The 19,221-nt window shown below is 48.7% G+C and overlaps 3 protein-coding genes across 3 annotated transcripts; all 3 read right to left on the bottom strand.

Moving 5' to 3' along the window:
• Positions 1 to 1,649: 1,649 nt before the first annotated feature.
• On the bottom strand, positions 1,650 to 2,841 carry Nkg7 (natural killer cell granule protein 7). The gene is made up of 4 exons (XM_021217645.1): positions 2,439 to 2,841; positions 2,215 to 2,361; positions 1,989 to 2,123; positions 1,650 to 1,856 (listed from the first exon to the last, which is right to left on the bottom strand). Exons 1-4 carry the CDS (start codon positions 2,593 to 2,595, stop codon positions 1,798 to 1,800), a joined length of 498 nt encoding a protein of 165 aa, XP_021073304.1. The 5' UTR covers positions 2,596 to 2,841; the 3' UTR covers positions 1,650 to 1,797.
• Positions 2,842 to 3,883: 1,042 nt separating this feature from the next.
• On the bottom strand, positions 3,884 to 9,711 carry Lim2 (lens intrinsic membrane protein 2). The gene is made up of 5 exons (XM_021213847.2): positions 9,649 to 9,711; positions 9,004 to 9,184; positions 6,152 to 6,301; positions 4,434 to 4,568; positions 3,884 to 4,226 (listed from the first exon to the last, which is right to left on the bottom strand). The coding sequence occupies exons 2-5, from the start codon at positions 9,176 to 9,178 to the stop codon at positions 4,165 to 4,167; spliced, it is 522 nt and encodes a 173-aa protein (XP_021069506.1). The 5' UTR covers positions 9,179 to 9,184; positions 9,649 to 9,711; the 3' UTR covers positions 3,884 to 4,164.
• Positions 9,712 to 10,918: 1,207 nt separating this feature from the next.
• On the bottom strand, positions 10,919 to 12,123 carry C1H19orf84 (chromosome 1 C19orf84 homolog). The gene is made up of 2 exons (XM_029546417.1): positions 12,089 to 12,123; positions 10,919 to 11,453 (listed from the first exon to the last, which is right to left on the bottom strand). Exons 1-2 carry the CDS (start codon positions 12,121 to 12,123, stop codon positions 10,919 to 10,921), a joined length of 570 nt encoding a protein of 189 aa, XP_029402277.1.
• Positions 12,124 to 19,221: the final 7,098 nt, after the last annotated feature.

The raw sequence follows: 19,221 nt of genomic DNA, 5'->3' as shown, positions 1-19,221 counted from the left end.
CCAGGCTGGCCTCGAACTCAGAAATCCGCCTGCCTCTGCCTCCTAAGCGCTGGGATTAAAGGCATGCGCCACCATACCTGGCAGTTCCCAGTTCTTTCTCTGGGACCTTTCTTCTCCCATGAAGGCAGGGCTCTGCCTTCTCCTCCACTCCCATGGTAAATGCTTATCTCCTCTGGGTGCCATTACTTGCTTCTCTCTAGGAGAGCCTTCCTCTCCTGAAGGACAGAGACTCTGCCATCTGAGAAGGCAACCAGAATGCCACTTTTGGCCCCCAATTCATCTGGTCCCCAGACAGGAACCGCACCTGCTCTTGGCTCTCCTCCATGGTCACTCAACCACATGGCCTCCAAGATCCGTGGGCTTCCAGCAAACCCGTTATGGCTCTGCCGTCTCTGTCAGACCAGAGTCTCAGGTGCTTTCCTTGCTTGCTTTGTGCCTCTGCCCCCAGCCTTGTCTCTTCCTAATTGCTCTCCAGCCTTCCAATCTCACCTCCAGGTCACTGGAGAGAGGCCTGTCTTACACTGATCTCCCTGCTCACAGTTATGGCCCAATTTGCCACCATCCTTAGGAGAAAGTTAGTTGTGGCAATAGAGGTCCTAGCTCCTATCTGCTTCTCTGTTATAAATTCCCACCACCCCCACATTCCACATTCTAGACACCCCCTTCCATAGCCTTCCATGGCTCTGTCTTTAGGCACCTCTGCCTGGGTAGTATCATTCCTGTGCTAATGAATGTTTATAACCCTACTACTTGAGAAGCTGCCATAGTAGGGCTGCTGTGGATTCAAGGACTGCCTGGGCAGTTAGTGAAACCTTGCCTCAAAAAGTATAAGAGTTTGAGGATGTAGCTAGGTGGTCAAGGGCTTGCCTTAGCTGGCAGGAGGCTCTGTGTTCTGTCTTCTATGTTTAACCAAAATAATAGTTGCTAAGTGTCATATCTGGTTAAAAAAAAAAAAAAAAGACATGCCTGGGCTTAGTTTTTCTCCCACATCCTCAGGCTGTGGCTGTCATCTGCCTGTGTCAAAGGCTGGTGGTTAGAGCTTGGCCATGATGCATATCAGTGTCCCCAGAGTGGACCACAGAAAGAGAAGAGGAGAGAGAGAGAGAGAGAGAGAGAGAGAGAGAGAGAGAGAGAGAGAGAGAGAGAGAGAGAGAGAGAGAGAGAGAGAGAGAGAGAGAGAGAGAGAGAGAGATCTAGTAAGAGAGGTCATTTGGCGAAGAAAAGAGAAAGATAGAAATCGAGAGAAAGAAGGACACTAAAGACACGAAAGAGACACAGGGAGCTTATGTGCACACAGGGCACAATATGCTACAGGTTGGCAGGCCTGCATAGCTCTCACCCTCCCTGAGCCATCCTGTGCCACCCACCATAGCCTATGTAAGGTTGGCTTAGGTGCTGGGGATGCAACTTGGACTTCGTTCATGCTCAGCAAGTCTCTATAACTGAGCCATCACCCCAACCCTCTTGTTTAGCTTTGTGCCTTGAGGCAGGGTCTCACTATGTTGCCTTAGCTGGCCTTGAACTCTCTATGTTGCCCGGGCAGACTTTGAAGTTGTGATGCTCCTTGCTCCAGCCACCTGAGGAACGGGGATGAGAAGCCTGTCTTGGTTTATGTCTTGGCTAAACTGATCTTGGGACAGTTAGATCTCAGCATTCTTTTTTATTGAGTGTGCGAAGAAACCAATGAAGGACAAGGCAAGGTGGGAGGGACAGAGACAGAATTACGCATTGCTTTTGTAGCTCCTGTGAGGACAAGGCTCCAAACATCCCGATGACCCTGCTGTCCTTGGCTGCTGTTCACAAGGTTTCATACTCAGCCCGACGGGTTCTACAGTGAGCACCCAGGCTCAGGCAGCCTGGTGTGGAGACAAAGCAGGGTGCGGGGGGGGGGGGCAGGGAGCAGAGATTAAGTACTTGAGTGCTCTGCACTGCCCTGAGCCAGCCCCCCCATCGTGGTCCTCCCCCAGGGAGATGGGCTGAGTAGTCACCTGCAAAGAGGAAGAGGATGAAGGAGACCCAGCCTAGGTAGAAGGACCAGGAGAAGAACGTCTGGACTTGAGGAGATGGAGTCTGGCTCCATCTCACACTGGTGTACACTGCCATAGCCACTAATATGGAGAGAGCTGAGAACAAGAACAAGAGACAGCTGAGCCGGCTTGGCCCCTGTAGGATTCACCAGCCCAGGTGTCCCAGCAGCCCAGATCCCATTCATACCTGCAGAAAAAGCCATGACAGTTGAGACCAGAGGGCCACGGCCTGGAGCAGACAGGGCTGGGATGCAAGACAGAACCAGGAAGCTCACGGACACCAGGGCCCACAGGACAGCCAGGATACAGAAGCTCTGTGTCACATGGATATAACCTAACACAAGATGAAGTTTCTGAATGTCTGTTCCCCACTGGACACTCCCACCACCAAGGAGCCCATTGCCCCTTTACCTGCTACTTGAATCCCTTGGCTTGTTGGCCAGAGGCCAGAGTGGGCAGAGAAGCCAGGACCTGTGGCCACTATCCAGAAGTCAGTAGTCAGAGCAATCAGAGAAGAAGTCAGGCCCAGAGAGCCAGCAAACAGGGCCAGGGACCGGCAGGGCTCCATGGACACAGCTCTGGGTTTCCACTACTTAGGGGACAAAGACACAAATGACCCAGACTGTTGGCTCTTAGAAAAAGGAAAAGGCCATGCACCTGAATTCCTCGTATTCTGAGCCAGAGAAGTGGCTAGCAAGCAGCGGCTTTGTCCAGGAGTCCTCTGTAGCTTCAGGCCTGGCGTCTGGTCTGATTCTTCTCACATCCTCCCTACCCCCTCCCTTCCTGAGTGGTTTCCCCTCCCCTCTCCGATTGGTTCCTTTCCTCCTATGTGGTGGGGATGGACCCTGCAGAAGCCTTTACTTGCTGGCTGCTCTGGGGGCTATCTACCCTCGTGGTCTAGGTAGTGGTTTAGACTGTTGTCACAGGTTCTGCACAGGTTCTCCACAGTTGGAGGCAACTGGCTTCCTGGAAGACCTTGGGGGCAGGGTGGGACTTGAGGGGGTGCCCAGAGGTAGGAGGTGGGCTAATCATACTAGGGTGTGAATTAACTGAAAGGGGAGATGTGGTTGAGGAAACAGTTGTGTCACACTTCCCTGTGGTTTTTGCACTCCGAGACTCTAGCATTAGAGTTTCCAACAGTAAAAGGGTAGTGGGGTCAAAACACTAGTCCCATAGGAAGAAGGACTTGAGTAGGTGGGAGCAGAGATTCCACATTCCTAGTCAAAGCTTCTGTCCAGGACAGACAGGATTCCAAAAAGCTTGAAGAGGAGAAGACCTTCCCGCATCCTCATCTCACAGATAGAGCGAGAAGTCATCACACCTGGGTTAGATCCTCCAGCATAGGCGTCTTAGCACCAAGATGAGGGTGTCTGGGGAAGTGACACTTCTGGGTCCTCTGCCTCATGTCCTCCAGTAGTGGGCAACACCTCCTCTACAGGCAAGCACCAAAATGTTTCCACCATCTCTTGATGCGATGGCATAGGTCTGCCTCCCCAACACTCAAGAGGTCTGAGGCTGGGGGATCATGAGTTTAAGGCTAGCTTGGGCTCCATGAGACCCTGTCCTTCCAAAAATTAAAATAAAACAGTAGAGCTGTGTGTGCTGTCTCGAGTGAAGGGGTCAATCCAGGGACCGGAGGAGGGATAAATAATTGTCTGGAGCGCAGGTGGGTGAGCAGCAGGTAAGCTTCGTTCAACCTATTATCCCACACACCCATTTCTAGACGTGAAACCATGGCTATCTCCTAGGTAAGGACCCATTTGTATAATGGAAGAATGAGGCTACCCTATCAAAATGCACTGCCCCGCCCTGCCCCAGTCTGCTTCTCACCAAACCAGCCCTTAGATGAAGCACACTTTGATAGTTTCACATCAGTTTTATTAGATCACCAAATGTCTCTCTAAAGGAGCATCCATTTTCTACCACCCCTCAGGGCAGGAGGGGCCTTATGTCTTCTCAACTCCCTCCCAGTTGAGCCTACTTTTCCTCCCTACACAGCACAGAGGGATCAAGGGCTCCCTATCTAGAATCCAGGACTGAGCCCCCTCATTCCCTCGGGAGCCAGGACTTCCGGCCTCTGGGTCCTCCCCTTCCTCTTCAGTGCCCTGTAACTTCCAGCTGCAAGTTTTACCAGGGCTCAGCGTGGGGTGGCTAGGCGCCGGCACTCATGCATCCGGTAGGCACACATGTAGAAAATTCCTGTGTGGAAAGACATCACCACTGATCCTCCAAATCCTCTCGGCCTACCTTTCCAGCCCCAAAGACTCCTTATTTCCTCCCTCCCTCAAGGTCACCAGACACCTTAGAGTTGGCCTTCAGAGCTGGGTAGGATACCTTGCCAACTCACCCTCTGAGGTAGCCTGCCATGCCCCAGGTTTCAACCTTCCCGCCCCTCTGCCTCAGTACCTGCAAAGAAGGTCATGAGCAGGGCCACCCAGCCCAGGATGTAAGACCACGAAAAGCGCCAGTCTCCAAAGCGGCGGCCGAGGAAACTGACAGTGACTCCAGTGTAAATAGCCAAGGCCAACAGGACAAAAAGGGCTGGGGAGAGAGAATGGGGTGGGATGGAGTTGAGCAGGAGAATTAGAGATCAGAAAGAGGGGAGGTTGATGAGGGGTGGGGACAGTCGTGAGAGTGAAGGTGATATGGGGGTTCAGTGGGGATGGATCTGGGTGAGGACTAGGCTGGGAAGCACAATAAAGCATTTGAGTTTTCTCTGGATTCTGGGGGTGGGGGTAGGGCAACATCCTTGCAGTGTTCTGAGTCACAGTGCATCTCTTACTCTACAGAGCTTCTTGGATCTCACTAGAGTTTGTGGCTCTGGGTGCCCATCAGAAACATCCATCCAGGGATGTTTGAATCAACACGCCATGCTCAGTGTCTGTCTCTTGGTCAGTGTGGTAGGTAGCCCTCAGCTGCTACTTCAGGGCCATGAGGGCCATCATTCTCCACATCGTGAAGAGAATGGACTAAGTCTCTCAATGACATGCTTTCTTTCATAAGAGGAGTTGTGGTCATGCTGTCTCTTCACAACGATGACTAAGACAGGTTATTAATATCTTGAGCCTGAGATAGCAGGGCTGCCTCCGGGACAGAAGAAGCTGGGGGTTAGACATGGTCCATGGGCAGTGAGTTCATTTGTGGTGGTTGGTCTTCTCTGTCAGCTCCACAAGACTTAGAATCATCTAAGAGAACCCCCTCTGTCTCTGTCTCTCTGTGTGTTTCCAGAGATTTATTATTATTTGATGTGTGTGTGTGTGTGTGTGTGTGTGTGTGTGTGCCACAGCACTTGTGAGCAGGTCACAGAACAAATCTGTAGGAGTTTGTTTTCTCTTTCCAGTGCTTGGGTTCTGGGAACATAAACTCAGCTCGACAGGCTTGACAAGTGTCTTTAGCCACCGAGCCATCTCGCCAGCCCCTCCAGAGCATTTTAACTAAGGTACAGTATCCACCCTGAATGTGTGGACGACAGTATCTCATGGTCTGGGGTCCCAGCTTTCATCTCCCAGCTTCCTGACTGTGGATGCAATGTCACCAGCTGCCCCTTGCTTCTGCCATCATGACTTCTTTGTCATGATGGTCTGTGCCCTCAGACTGTAAATCAAACATACCCCACTTGCCTTAAGTTGTTTCTTGTTAAGTATTTGGTCTCAGCAATGAGAAATGCCAGGGATGTACTATTTATCATCTACGTAATGAAATTCTGACCGGACTTACCTAATATGTCTCTTCATTTGTTGGTCCTGAGTTGAATGTCTATAAAGAGACTGTTACTGTAAGTGTAGAACTTTCTTAAGTTCTATGGGGTGTTAGTTTGTATTAGAGCCCCTGCCTAGAATCCCCCAGTGAGGGGCTAGGGTGTTGCTGAGTGGTAGACTGTCTTCCTAGTGTATGTAAATTCCTGAGATTTTATTCTCATCACCAGGACAAAAGAGAGGAAAGGAGGGAGAGAAGGAGGTGATTGCCTCTAGTGAAAAAGCAGGTAAAAATCAAAGAAGAAAGAAGTCAGTGGTGCTGGGTCTAGGGATGAGAGAGGGAATGGAGTGGAGAGAGAGAAGAAGCGGGTGCTGGAGTGGGATGGAGCTGGAGAGCTTGGGTGGGGAATGAAGGGTGGGGTCACTCACTGGAGGCAAAAAACATGATGCCGGCGGAGAAGGGCCTGGAGAGGCGGGTGAAGGTGGATTGCTGCGCAAAGGCTAAGACACCCATGATGATGCCCGAGGTGGCACACAGGGCAGACAGGATCATGAAAGCTCGGGTGGCATTCCAATATGCTGTGGGGACACAACACAGTCACTCCTGGGCTGCTACCTCTGGGCCCACGGTGCCTTGTCTTTTCCATGGATTTAATTCACCTCTGCCCCCTTTTGATGGGGCACACTCATCCTCATCCTCCAAAGCCCCAGCTCTCAAGACCTCTTCTGGGAAGCATCGTTCTGACTGTGACCACTGTCCTCACCCTCTGCTCTGGGTTCCATAGGCCTCGTGAAATATTTCCCCACTTGACCTTCACATTGACCTCTATCTTACAAACTCTTTCTGTTCCATTCATTGTCCCGACCTTTTGTGTGTATGTGTGTATTTGTGTGTCTGAAAAGACCAGGGTGGAATACCTCACTGTCTGTTGCATCCCCAGCCCCCGATGGCTGTCTGGCACATGTTAGATGTTTGGTAACAATTTTGAGACCCCGTCTCTTGTAGCCCAGGTTGTCCTTGAACTCATGATGTAGCTATGATTGACCTTGAATTCCTGACCCTCCTGCCTCCACCTTCCAAGTGCTGGAATTGCAGGTTTAAGATAGCATGCTTTCCTCTGTTTGTAGGACAGGCTCTCACTACATAGCCCAGGTTTTCCTGAAAGTCTGGGTCCTCCTCCTCCTCCTAAGTGCTGGAATTACGAGTGTGCACCATCACATCTTCCTCTGTCCAGTCCTTACACACAGCGGAGCTGCCTGCCAGCATTCCTGGGAGATGGAAGGGGTGTGACCCATAGAAAGTGCTGAGCTGAAGCACTTAGTCAGTCTGTTAAGTCTATTACTGTTGTTTTCAAGAATAAAACTCAATAATTATTAATCAATATATTGTAGAAAACCTTGTGTAGTATAACATGATGTATTGTGATATATTACCTTATCATATGCTGTATAATATGATACATTAAACAAAACATATTAGTTATTACTAATTTTCCATGCTATGGAGAATATATTATATAGAGTAGGACATATTATTCATCAATATTATATATTCATACCTAATATATACTATGTAATATATTTCACCCTCTACCATGCATGTTGAGGCCCAAGGTCAGTCTTGTTTCTCAGGACCTCTCCACCTTGTTCTTTGAAGTGCAGTCTCTCACTGGCCTGGAGCTCACCAAGTAGACTAAGCTAGCGGACCAGTGAACCCCAAGGATCTATTTCTCTCTCTGATGCTTCAGGGTTAGAAATTATGTACCTTTTATTTATTTGTTTGTTTGAGTGACAGGCAATCCTCTTGCTTCAGCTTTCTGGTTCTGGTCAACTGGCTAGCCTGCCTACCTGCCTGCCTGTCTGCCTGTCTGTTTACCTACCTACCTCTGATGGTTTAAAGGAGAACAGACCCCATAGGCTCATATGTTTGAATGCTTGTTCTCCAGTTGGTGGAACAGTTTGGGGAGTATTAGAAGATGTGGGCTTCTAGGGAGGAGGTGCGCCACTAGGGGTGGACTTTGAAGCTTCAAAAGTCCATGCCAGGCCCAGTGTCTCTCTGCCTCCTACCTGTGGATTAAGATGTGATTACTCAGCTACTGCTGCAGCGCCTCTCCTGCCTGCCTGCTGCCATGCTCTCTCCATCAGGATGGGCATGGACTCTAATACTTTGAAACTGTAAGCAACCCTCAAGAAACTTTCTTCCTAAGTTGCCTTGGTCATGATATTTTGTCATAGCAATAGAAGAGTAAGATGCTTCCCAGCTATCTATCCATCCATCCATCTATCTTTTCATGATATCCTATCTGTCATCTAGCTTGTCCCACCCTTTCACCTTTCATCTATCTATCTATCTATCTATCTTTCATCAATCATTCATCTATCCATCCATCCATCCATCCATCTCTCCTATCCATCATCGTTCTATATTTATACATATATTCATCCTTCCCATTATATAGTCTATCTGTCAATCTTACCCATCACATTTCTATCCTAATGACCCATCTATTCACCCTATCATGTATTTCTTATCTATGTATCTCTCTATATCTATCTTTGTGTCTATGTATCTATGTGTCTATGTGTCTATCTATGCATCTATCTATGTGTCTATCTGTGTATCTATCTATCTAGTCACTCACCCATCTACCCATCATCTTTCTATCCTATCAATTAGTCAATCAACAATTAATCAGTCAACTCTCTTCATCCATCCATGGACCCATTTATGTATAATTACATGGTTTGGCATACAGTAGATAGGAAAGAGTCCTTCATCTGGCATGTGGCCCATTAACAGCCTCTGTGGTCCCTGTCTCTAACACTATTTATTGGCTCATAGTATTATTATTTAATTATTTGTATTTTGAAACGGGGGCTATGAAGCCTCAAACTCACAATCTTCGTGCCTCCACACCCAAAATGCTGAGATGACAGGCAGGCATGGCATATGCTACCATACCCAGCTCATAGCTTATATATATATATAAAACCAAAATGTTTTTTAAAGAGTGAGGTGTCCCAGCCTCACTGCTGCACCTGCCACCCCATTAACCCAACCACAAAACTTTACACCCTGTCCCTGCAACTAAAAAACAATCCAGAGATGCAAAGCCTGTTCCACCCCCTGTTGAGTATCTTAGTGCCAGGACCTGTGCCTCTCTGAGCTATAATGCTTTCCCTCAGAGTTCCAGGGGTGATGGTGTGAGGCTGTGCTCTGGGGGAGGGCTAGAACATTCATAGCCCCTTAGGATCATTCAGACCCTGGCCTCGAGGCTCACCGATGCTCTCTGTCTGCAGGAAGCACTTGTTGCCCAGGCAGTAACGCCACAGGCCCTGGTGTGCGAAGGACCCCGACAGCCGGTACTGCATCCAGTGGTCAGTCGCCGTGGCTACCACCAACAGGATGGTCCCCACCCAGGCACAGAAGAGGCCGCCACCCATGAAGCTGTACATGGTGATCTGTGAAAAAGGGAGAGCTGAGGTTGTCAATGGCTATCCTGGGCCTGACAGGAGGGTTAGGATCTGGACCCTTGAGTGAAAGGAGGGTTGGGGAATAGACTTGTGAGTCTAAAGGAAGAGAGTAGGGCTAGAGACTGGACTCTTGGGTCTGATAGAGGAGGGCAGGTGCCTGGACCCATGGGTCTGATGGAGGAGGGCAGGTGCCTGGACCCATGGGTCTGATGGAGGAGGGCAGGTGCCTGGACCCATGGGTCTGATGGAGGAGAGCAGGTGCCTGGATCCCTGGGTTTGAGGGAAGAGGGCAGGAAGTCCGGATTCTTCATTCCAGACAGGAAGATGTCCATGAGCCTCTATTGGCTCTTGGAGAAGAAGGGCTGGAGCTAGGATTCAAGTTCCCAGGAGAGAAGGGCCTGGGAGTCCAGACTTCTTGGGTAGGAGGCTGTAGGTCTCATGCTGGTGCTTACCTGAGTGGCAGAGTCTGCTCTGAGCCCTCCTTCTGTCACAGCCCCTCTGTGGATACTGAGCCGAGCCAGGTTGCTGGCATCTCTGCCTCGTGGTTCCCCCAAATCCCTTAAGCCTCCCCACACAATGACTGCACAGCCTAGCAGCTTCCAGCAGGCAGAAACACAGTGGCAGCAGAGGCCCCAATGGAATTTGCTGAAGCAGGGGACAAAGGGGCCCCATCAACCTCTTGTCTGTGACCCTCCCCATCTCCCAGGCTTTATCCCAGGCCCCACCCTGGATATCCTGACCCTTGCAGAAAGCAAAGCCCACACAAAGAGATAAGAGTAGACACCCTTTTATTGTTCAACCTGGGCTTCCCAGCTCCAGGGACTGGAAGCAGCAATGGCGCGGATGCATACAGGTGTCTAGACATGCCAGGCCAAGGGGGTTCTTTGTAGGGTAGGATCAAGGGCTTGTCAGAGCTGGGCTGGGACACAGCAAATGCTGGGGCTGGAGCTGGAGTTGAGCAGAGCACTGTTGTTAAGTGAAGGTGAATATGAGATATGGTAACTGCAGATGAGGACCAGGGCCTGGGGAGTGAGCCCAGGCTAGTAGTCCACACCAATCTTAACCCTGGCCGAGAGAGCAGGACTGGTGTAACCGGTTTTAAAACAAAGCAAAGCTGGAAATGACAGGAGGCCTGTGGACCAGACCTTTAATCCCAGATACTGAGACAAGAGGATCCCAAGTTCAAGGCCAGCTTGATACTTACAGAGACTCTTTCTCAAGATAAAAGTAAAAGAGGGTTGCAATTTACTTTAGAGTTACAATTTACTCCCGACTTTGACTGGCACTCAAGAGGCTAGCATGGAAAAAAACCGACAACAAACCAGCAAATAAACAAATTAGGGATGAGAGCGGGTTTGGGTTAGGCCAAGAGGTGAGTGGGGAGTTGGCGAAGATGGGCTGACTGTGGAATGGAGAGAGGAAGGGCTTTGGGGGTACGGTGTGGTCTGGAAATGGGGTTGGAGCAGCCTTGAGAGCATTGGGGATAAACTGGAGTAGTAAGTAGCTGGTGTTGAGATGCTGCGAGGCTGGGCACGTAGTTTTCTTATTTCTAGGGCTGGATTGGGCTTTACCAGGTGATCTGCAGGAGGCCTTCAGAGGTTGTAGTCTGGGGGGCTGGGGAGGCTGTAGGAATGATATTTCTCAGGGTACCTCTGGAGTTTTAAGGACACTGGGCTCTGGGAACATCCCTGGGTGACCAGGTACTGGATGCTCTTCAGGGTCCTAGTAGTCCGCTTCCCAGTCTTCAGATAGTTCTCCAGCTTCCTTCTGCCCATCCTGGGATGGTGGTGTCACTGGTGGGCTCCTGGGGCCAGCCCCAGGCTCCCCTGACACGTTCCTCTCCCGCTCTTCCGCTCTTCCAGGGCCCCTTTGTGACTCTGCCCAGACCCTGCCCCTGCCCCTGCCCCTGCCCCTGCCTCTGTCCCAGCCCCGGGAAGGCCTGCATCGAACTTCCCAGCCTCCACGGGCCTGGCCCGATCTCCTGGATGGCCTCCTGACTGTGTCTGGCCAGGTGTGGCTTGGCTGGGCAGAGCAGGAGCAAGGGGGTAAGGACTGCTGGAGGTTGTAGGTACCCAGGAGGGCACTGTGTAGGAGGTAGGACAGGGTGTCTAGGCGGATGGGGACAGTGACAGAGGCCAGTTGCTCTGGGAGCCCCAGGTGGGTTGGGTCTAGGGTGCTCAGGAGCGAGGGTGGCAGGGCCGGGGTGGCTGAAGCAGGGCATGACTCTGTCCCAGCTGACGGCAAAGAAAGGTTGTCCCTAGGAAGATAACAGGGTGGTCAGTACATCACCAACTGCCTGGTACCTTTGAACAGCCTCCAGGAGACACAGTGACTTCCTCCACCCACTCACTGTCTTATTCCCTTTTCTGATCAATCCCAGGACCCAACACTTCAGTTCCAATTCCTAGCTGTTGCGTCTAAGGCTTAACTTAGTAACGAATTATTTTACTTATTTGAGATGAGGTCTCATGTAGCCAGGCTCTGTAGCTAAGGTTGACCTCGAACTTCTGTTTCTTCTGCTCCCATATCTGGAAGTATCTTGCTCAACAGTCAGCCACCAAAATCCTCGAGAGAATTCCTAGGTCATATACCTGAATCTGTCTATTTGGGGTTTTTTGTTTGTTTGGTTGGTTGGTTGGTTTTCGAGACAGGGTTTCTCTGTGTAGTCCTTGCTGTCCTGGAACTCACTCTGTAGACCAGGCTGGCCTCAAATTCAGAAATCCNCCTGCCTCTGCCTCCCAAGTGCTGTGATTAAAGGCATGCACCACCACTGCCCGGCGTCTATTTGGTTTTTAAACGATACGTTCAGTTCAAGACACTGCTCGCTCTAAGATTCTCTGCTCTCTTTTCTTAGCAAGGCTCTCTTTCCTGGAAGGTCTTTATCTCACTTACCCATTACACAAAGCCCGGTCTTCTAGCTCGTCCATCTCCTCAATCGTGTCTGAAGTCTTTTTCCAGATCTTTCCAGAACTTTAACAGGAAAGGGAGGGGCAAAAGGGAGGGGCAAAAGGAAGGGCCGGGTCTGAAAGTAAAGGGGGCGGTTCTGGGGGCGTGGCTAACGGCATGCAAGGCGTTGCCTTTGGGTGGCCCAGGGTCTCTTGCCACCTAGATGGAGGACAGAGGACGCCAGGACTCAGCAGCTCTCCCACCCCAGCTCTCGTCTCTTGGACCTATGGTTCTAGACCAAAGACTTCCTACCTCAGACTCAGGGGTCCAGTCCCAGTCTTTTTTATTCAGAGACCCAGGAGTCCAGGCCTTCCTCCCTCAGATCTTCATCTTCCTCCCTTAGATCCCGGGATTCAGACCCAGCCTCCTCCCACAGACCCAGGGATCTAGGCCTAGGCACTTGCTTCTCCCTCTGTGTTTCTGTTGCTCGCAGGATGTTCTTAAGAATTGCTGTGACTTTTAGACTGGGGACCGTAGGTCATGATAAACCTAGGCATCCAGGTAAACTTAGGCATTCTATCACATGTGACCTTTAACTTGCTTTGTGACCTTAAATTTGCCCAGTCTCTTTGCTTCAGTTTCCTCATTTTAAAAATGGGGCCAATGTCATTGGTTCTGGTGAGACTCTTTATAGTATGTATAAACAGTGTCCTTGCTGCTATTGTGGGTCTAGGGTCATTAGGCGTCTGACTGTTAGTAAATTTTAGACAAAGAAGAGGCTTTTGTTTAGCTGCTGGAGCTAGGTTTACACCAGGACTTGGGATCCCCAGATACAGTCCAGCTGCATCAGTCAGGGGTCTGTAAAGTTGAGGAACATAAAATTACATTCCGTTTACCTACAAGAAGAAGGTTATCTAGAGCAAAATAAGCTTTTGCTTACAGAAGCAAAAGCAGCAGTTAATCTTACAACCTATTATCTTGCATAAGCATCAGTTTTTTAAAAACAAACAAACAACAAAAAAAACTTGTACAAGACCAGGGAATTATAGGAGTAACCTTTAACAGCCCTTAACATCGGATGCCTCATTTTTCCTTTACAGCTCTCTGCAAAGCAAAGGCACAATATTTTTTAAATGTTTAAACATAAAGTGAGCCATCAACTTCATGTTAGCCAGCATACTGCCATTAGAGATTTATTCTTATTTCCAATTATGTGTATGCCCTTGTGCATATATGTACATGTAAGTACAGTAACTGCAGAGGCCTGAAGAGGGGGTTGGGTTTCCTGGAGCTGAAGTTGCAGGGGAACCTGAACTCAGGTCCTCTGTAAGAGCAGCAAGCATCCTTAACCGTTAAGTCATTCCTCCAGCCCCTTAGCCGGAGACACCGCCATCTCCTTGCTGCCACTGCAGTGGGTTGAGAAGCCTTTGCCCTTCTCCCTGTTTACTTAAGGAATATTTATTGAAAGTTGGCCGTGATGCTACTACCATCATGGTAGCAGGATCAAGAGTTCAAGGTCATCCTCAGCTACCCAGGGAATTCCAGGCCAACTTGGGCTACACAAGACTCTGTTTCAAAAACGAAACCAAACTCAACCAACCACTGCTCTAGTGGACAAAACAGAGTAGGTCTCTGGTCACAGCATGCGTCGGAATAAGGGAGGAAAAGGCTGGAATTTTTCTTTTTTCAATTTAATTAATTAATTAATTTAGGATTTGTTGTTGTGTTGTTTTGTTTTTGTCTTTGCTTTTTTTGGGGGGGGGGTGAAGGGGCAAATGATCATGAAGATAAGGCTGGTCCCACAATCACTGTGTAGCTGAAGATGAATTTTGGTTTTCCTGCTTCCACTTCCCAAGTGTTGGAATTACAGATGTGTGCCACTGCTCATGTTTTATGTGGTGTAGGGGGTTGATCAAAGGATGCTGTATGTGCTAGGGATGCTCGCTGCCTACTAGCTACAGGCCCAGCCTAAGATTTTGAACGTTGATTTTATATATATATATATATATATATATATATATATATATATATATATATATATATATTGTTTTTGTGATGCTGGAAACAAAACTAAGACTTCTTTCTAAAAATTACTTTACAGGTATGGTATTTTGCCGGCATTACTTGTGCACCGCGTGTGTGCGGTGCCCGAGAAACCCAGAGGATGGCATCAGATCCCCGGGAACTCGTGTTGCAGGTGATTGTGAGCTGCCACGTGGGTACTGGGACTTGAACCCTGGGCCTCTGCAAGAACAGCAAGTTCTCTTAATCACTGAGACATTCCTCTAGTTCCAAACCTCACAGTCTCGGCAAGTGCTCATCCAATGCTCTTCTGTTCTTCCACTACCCACCGCCCCCATCTTGTTGCCTCCTTTCCCCACGTCCCTCTCCTTTCCTCTCTCCTCCCTTGCCCCCTCTCTTTCTTGAATCTCATGTAGGCTGTAATCAAATTTGCTATGTAGCTGATAGTGATCTTGAACTCCTGATCCTTCTGTCTCTTGCCTTTCCAGTGCTAGCATTTGCAGTAAATAGTCCCTCCCTCTTTCTCCTTCCTTCCTTCCTTTCCTCCTTCCCTTCCTCCCCCTCCCTCTCCCCCTCTCCTTCCTTCCTTCCTTTCTTTCTTTCTTTCTTTCTTTCTTTCTTTCTTTCTTTCTTTCTTTCTTTCTTTCTTTCTTTCTTTCTTTCTGCATTATTGGGATGGAATGTAAGCCTCTGGCATCCCCAGCAAGCCCTCTACCACTGACCTGAATCCCTCAGCCCAATTTCACTGTAAGAGAATGGAAGGGCTTGGGTGCCATGCCCACTCTAGTGGTGATTCACAACAGGCCTGAAAACCTGGACCGAGTCCTGAGGAAAAGAATCTCAAGGAGATTCAGCCTCCTAGAGTCCTGGCATTTTCNATAATCTATATACACGAACCCTATCCGCATGCTAGTATGATATATGCTCTCTTTCAATATTATTAATGCCTTTAAAGATTANACTTTTATCATAGGTGAAATTCCCTTAAAGCCAGTGTTCCAAAGTCCTGATAATTCCTTAAAGCCAGGAGCTCGTAATTCAGCAAGAAGGTTACCTGTTCATTAACATTCTAATTCACTTCTAGTAAAGACTGGTGAAACCGATTAAGCATCACAAAGAACAGAGCCAAGCCCAGGGCAAAGCTTAGAGTAGTATACCTGTGGCAGTTACGTTCATATGCAAGTATTTACCAAGGCCTAGGAAATAGGGGGGATGTGGTATTACATTATTCATGAGATCTGCCAGAGCAGAAACCCCCAAAACAGGTTTTTCTGCTAGGCCCAAAAGGACAGCATAATCGAGGGGACCCCTGACAGCGGGGTTCAACTATTGACTAGCCTTGCACCTGGCTTCCTCCTCAAGCTGCCTGGTCCCACCCCCTGGTCTTTTCATGTATTCTATCCTTTGTCTTGTGTCATTTGTTACAACGGATGTATCCTGCCCCGCTTTTCTTGTTTGATTCTGTATTAAAGATGTGATGCTCATTTTGATCAATACATTCAGTTTTACACCCTCTCTCGTGTGGACTGTCTGTCACTCATCCGCCGNATCCTCGCTCACCTGCAACCAAGAGACCCGTTCCCCACAGATCGGGGACCCAAAGTGAGTCTGTGGCACTTGGGCTGTAGGTATATAGCTTTAATCCATTGGGGAAGCAGACAGACAGAAGAGGGTTGGGATCGACCTAGGCAAGATCCAGGTCTGCCTGGGCCACACAGAGAATGGGTTTTGATGTGTAGTGAACCTGGAAGCTGAAGGCCAAGTTGAGCAGTGTTTGGGAAGCAGGCCATCCCATTGGACTGCTGCAGTGGGTATCCCCAAACAAAGATGACACAACTTTCTTGTTGTTTGTCTTCTCAGTGTTAGGGGTTGAAAACAGGAACTGGCACATGCTGGACAGTCACTGTCCCATTGAGCAAAGCTCCAGCTCCTCTTCTGTTCCCTGGTCTGTTACTTAACTACTGTGTGACCTAAGCAGCCACATAGGCTCTCAGAGTCCTTGTATGCCCATTCCCAGACTGGAGGGATCTCTCTCTCTCTCTCTCTCTCTCTCTCTCTCTCTCTCTCTCTCTCTCTCTCTCCCCCACTCCAGGTTCAGCTCCACTTGGAACAAGAGGAACTCTCCAAATTGGCTGTCTATGTACCTGGCCCTTTAAAGGCAGCTTCCTTCCCTTGGTGCTGGCTCTGGCCCTGGGTAGGTGGAGGCCAAATCTCTTTGTACCCAGTCCTAGTCTGAGTAAGCAGGTAACCCTGAGAAAGTAAACCAGGAATTCAGCTCCAGGGTTTGCTGCAAACTCCAGTGACTTTTTGCTCTGTCCCTGAAAGAAGAGGCAATGTAATTGGTGAGAAGGGTTTAGCAAGTTCATCTAAAAGTCATTGAGAGGGTCCCAGGGGTTTAGAAATCAGTAGAGAAAGAGGCCGTGGGGACTTGCTGTTGTGGGTGTGACCTCCAGCCTGCTTACTGAAGTGAAGCCTTCTCTTGACTAGGCGAAGCTGTGTGACCCCTGAGCCCAATTAGCTCTCCTCCAGCTTTTAAGTTCTTGCCTTGTTACAAAGTAGTGCAGAGGGCTCAGCCTGCTGCTTGCCGCTTGTTCTGGACACAGGTGTTTATATTTTTTCATCTCTGTCCATGCATGTGCATACACTTATGAGTGGAGGTCAAAGGATAGCTTTGGGTATTATTCTCCACACACTTTTTCTTGAGACAGGTTTCTCACTAGCCAAGTGGGCAGATTGCCATCAACCCTCCCTTAGGAATCTGCCTGCTTCAATTATAAGGGAATAGTGCCATGCCTGGCTTTTAAACTCTCTTAAAAAATTATTTATTTGCTTATTTATATATCCATGTATGTGTGCGAGTTCGTGTGCATGCGTGTGTGCATGCAGGCACACAGGTAACCACATGTGTTTGTAATGGGGAGTGAACCTCAGAGGCCAGCTTATGGTAATTGGCTCTCTTCTTCCATCATGTGGGTTCTGGGGATGGAACTCAGGTCAGGAGGTTTGTCTTGAAGGTCGTTTATTTGTTTATCCTTGAATTCGGGTTCTGCAGATCAAACTCAGGGTACCAACAGAGTTGTCTCCCCAGCCTGGTATCTGTTTCTCTTGCGTGTGTGCGCATGTGTGCGCGTGCACACACACACACACACACACACACACACACACACACACACACAGAGACAGACAGAGAGAGAGAGAGCGAACTCAGCATTGTCAGCTCAGCATTAGCTGGGACAGTGGAGGAAGCCGCTTGCACACTCACATTCAGGATGGAAAATGTCCAGGAGCTCTTGATAAAGGAAATGATAAAGATAAGTCAAAGTTGCCACTAAGATTTCGTGTCAGGACATCTGGGGGACGTGGGGAGGGGATGGTAAACTAGGTGAGCAGTGCAGTATCCTCTGGGGGGTTGCCCTTAGGAGAGTGCTGCTGAATGGTCTGTCTGCTAAGGCATGGCTGCATATGCTGTGCTGCCCTCTAGAGGCGGAGGCCACTGGTGCAGGTGTGGGAGCTTCACTGGGGCCCAAGTCCTCATTTTTCTCTTCAGTTGTCTTCAGAATGGGATGGGAATGGGGCCACTGTCACCTTCTCCTGCTTCAGAAGCTGTTTTCACACCCAAAAGAGAGTGTTACAAACTGTGTAACTTATAAATGATAGAAAGTTATTCCCCACTGTTTAGCAAAGTGCTAGAAGGTTCAACACCTGGCAAGGTGTGAACCTATGTTAGGTGGGTAAGGAGGGTACAGGGTTTGGACTGAATTTGAAGTCAAGATGTAAGATTAGACTAAGGTGTATTCATTCATTCATTCGTTCGTTCATTCATTCATTTATTTTGTAGATTGACAATTTTTGTTTTGTTTTGTTTTGTTTTGAGACAGGGCCTCACTACAAGAGCCCTAATGGGCTGGGAATGCTCTCCATAAAAACAGTCGGGGCTCAAGCTCAAAGATATATGCCCTTGGATTAATGGCATATGCCACTACTTATTGTGAGACATTTAAGAGTCTCGTGTTGCTCGTGCTGGCCTCAAACTTGTTATGTAGCAAAAGCTGATCTTAAACTCCTGATCCTCCTTACAAGAGTGCGCCGTCATGGCCTCCTTCTGTGACACTGGTGATTAGACCCAGGGTTCCACACATGCTAGGCAAGCACTCCCCTAACTAATCCATGTTCCCCCCCCACACACACACACATCAACAGGCTATGTGCTATCACACAGTGGTGGAACTGGACAAGTTATGGAGTTCTTATTCTCTTGTTCCTGTTTTTTTTGTTTTTGTTTTTGTTTTTTTTTTTTTTTTTTTGAGGCAGGGTCCCTGGAATTCACTATGTGGATCAGGTTGGCCTCAAACCCACAGAAGGCCACCTACCTCTGGCTCCCAAGTGCTGCATTAAAGGTGTGCACCACCACGCCTAGAAAGAGGACCCTATTCTCTTATCAAGAGACAAAAGAAGCCACAACTCTCTCTTAGAGAAGCCTACACCCATGTTCTCAGGTATTTTATCTTTCCCTCTGAGTCTCTTAAGTCTAGTGATTAAGCCTAAATTGAAATATCCCTTTTGAGGGGCTGGTAAGATGGATCAGTGGTTAAGAGCACTGGCTGCTCTTCCAAAAGCCTGGGTTCAGTTCCCAGTATCCACGTGGCAGCTCACAACCACCTGTTACTCCAGTTTCTGGGATCTGATGCTTTCTTCTGAATAATCCAGGCACCAGACATAGCAAACTTAAAGATGTGCAGGCAAAACACTCATATCCATAAAATAAGTGAATAAATGTTTATTTACAGCCCTCCCCAAGACTGAAAAATTGAAAAAATTGAGCTGTAGCTAACCATGTCTTCCTACTTTTGCTCCAAGGAAAGCCCATTTCTGGATACTCACCATGCAGAGGGCCAAAAGCCCAGATTCAGCCAAGAGAGGCTACAGTAGTGGCCATTTAGATCAGGAATCACCTGTCCCATTAGTGATCATTATAGCCCCAAGACTTTGCAGAACAAGGCTAAGAAGTGGGGTTGCTCCTTCTAGGGTCAGGGGTCACAGTGAACCAGTGTTGGATCGGGGAGAGAAACTGGAATTTGAGTTGTGCTTAAACTTTTGATTTAGGACTGGTGGGTTAA

This window comes from Mus pahari, chromosome 1, assembly GCF_900095145.1.
Source record: "Mus pahari chromosome 1, PAHARI_EIJ_v1.1, whole genome shotgun sequence".
NCBI lineage: Eukaryota > Metazoa > Chordata > Mammalia > Rodentia > Muridae > Mus > Mus pahari.
Note: the sequence above shows the minus strand (reverse complement) of the source record. Positions and strands in the feature narration are given on the sequence as shown.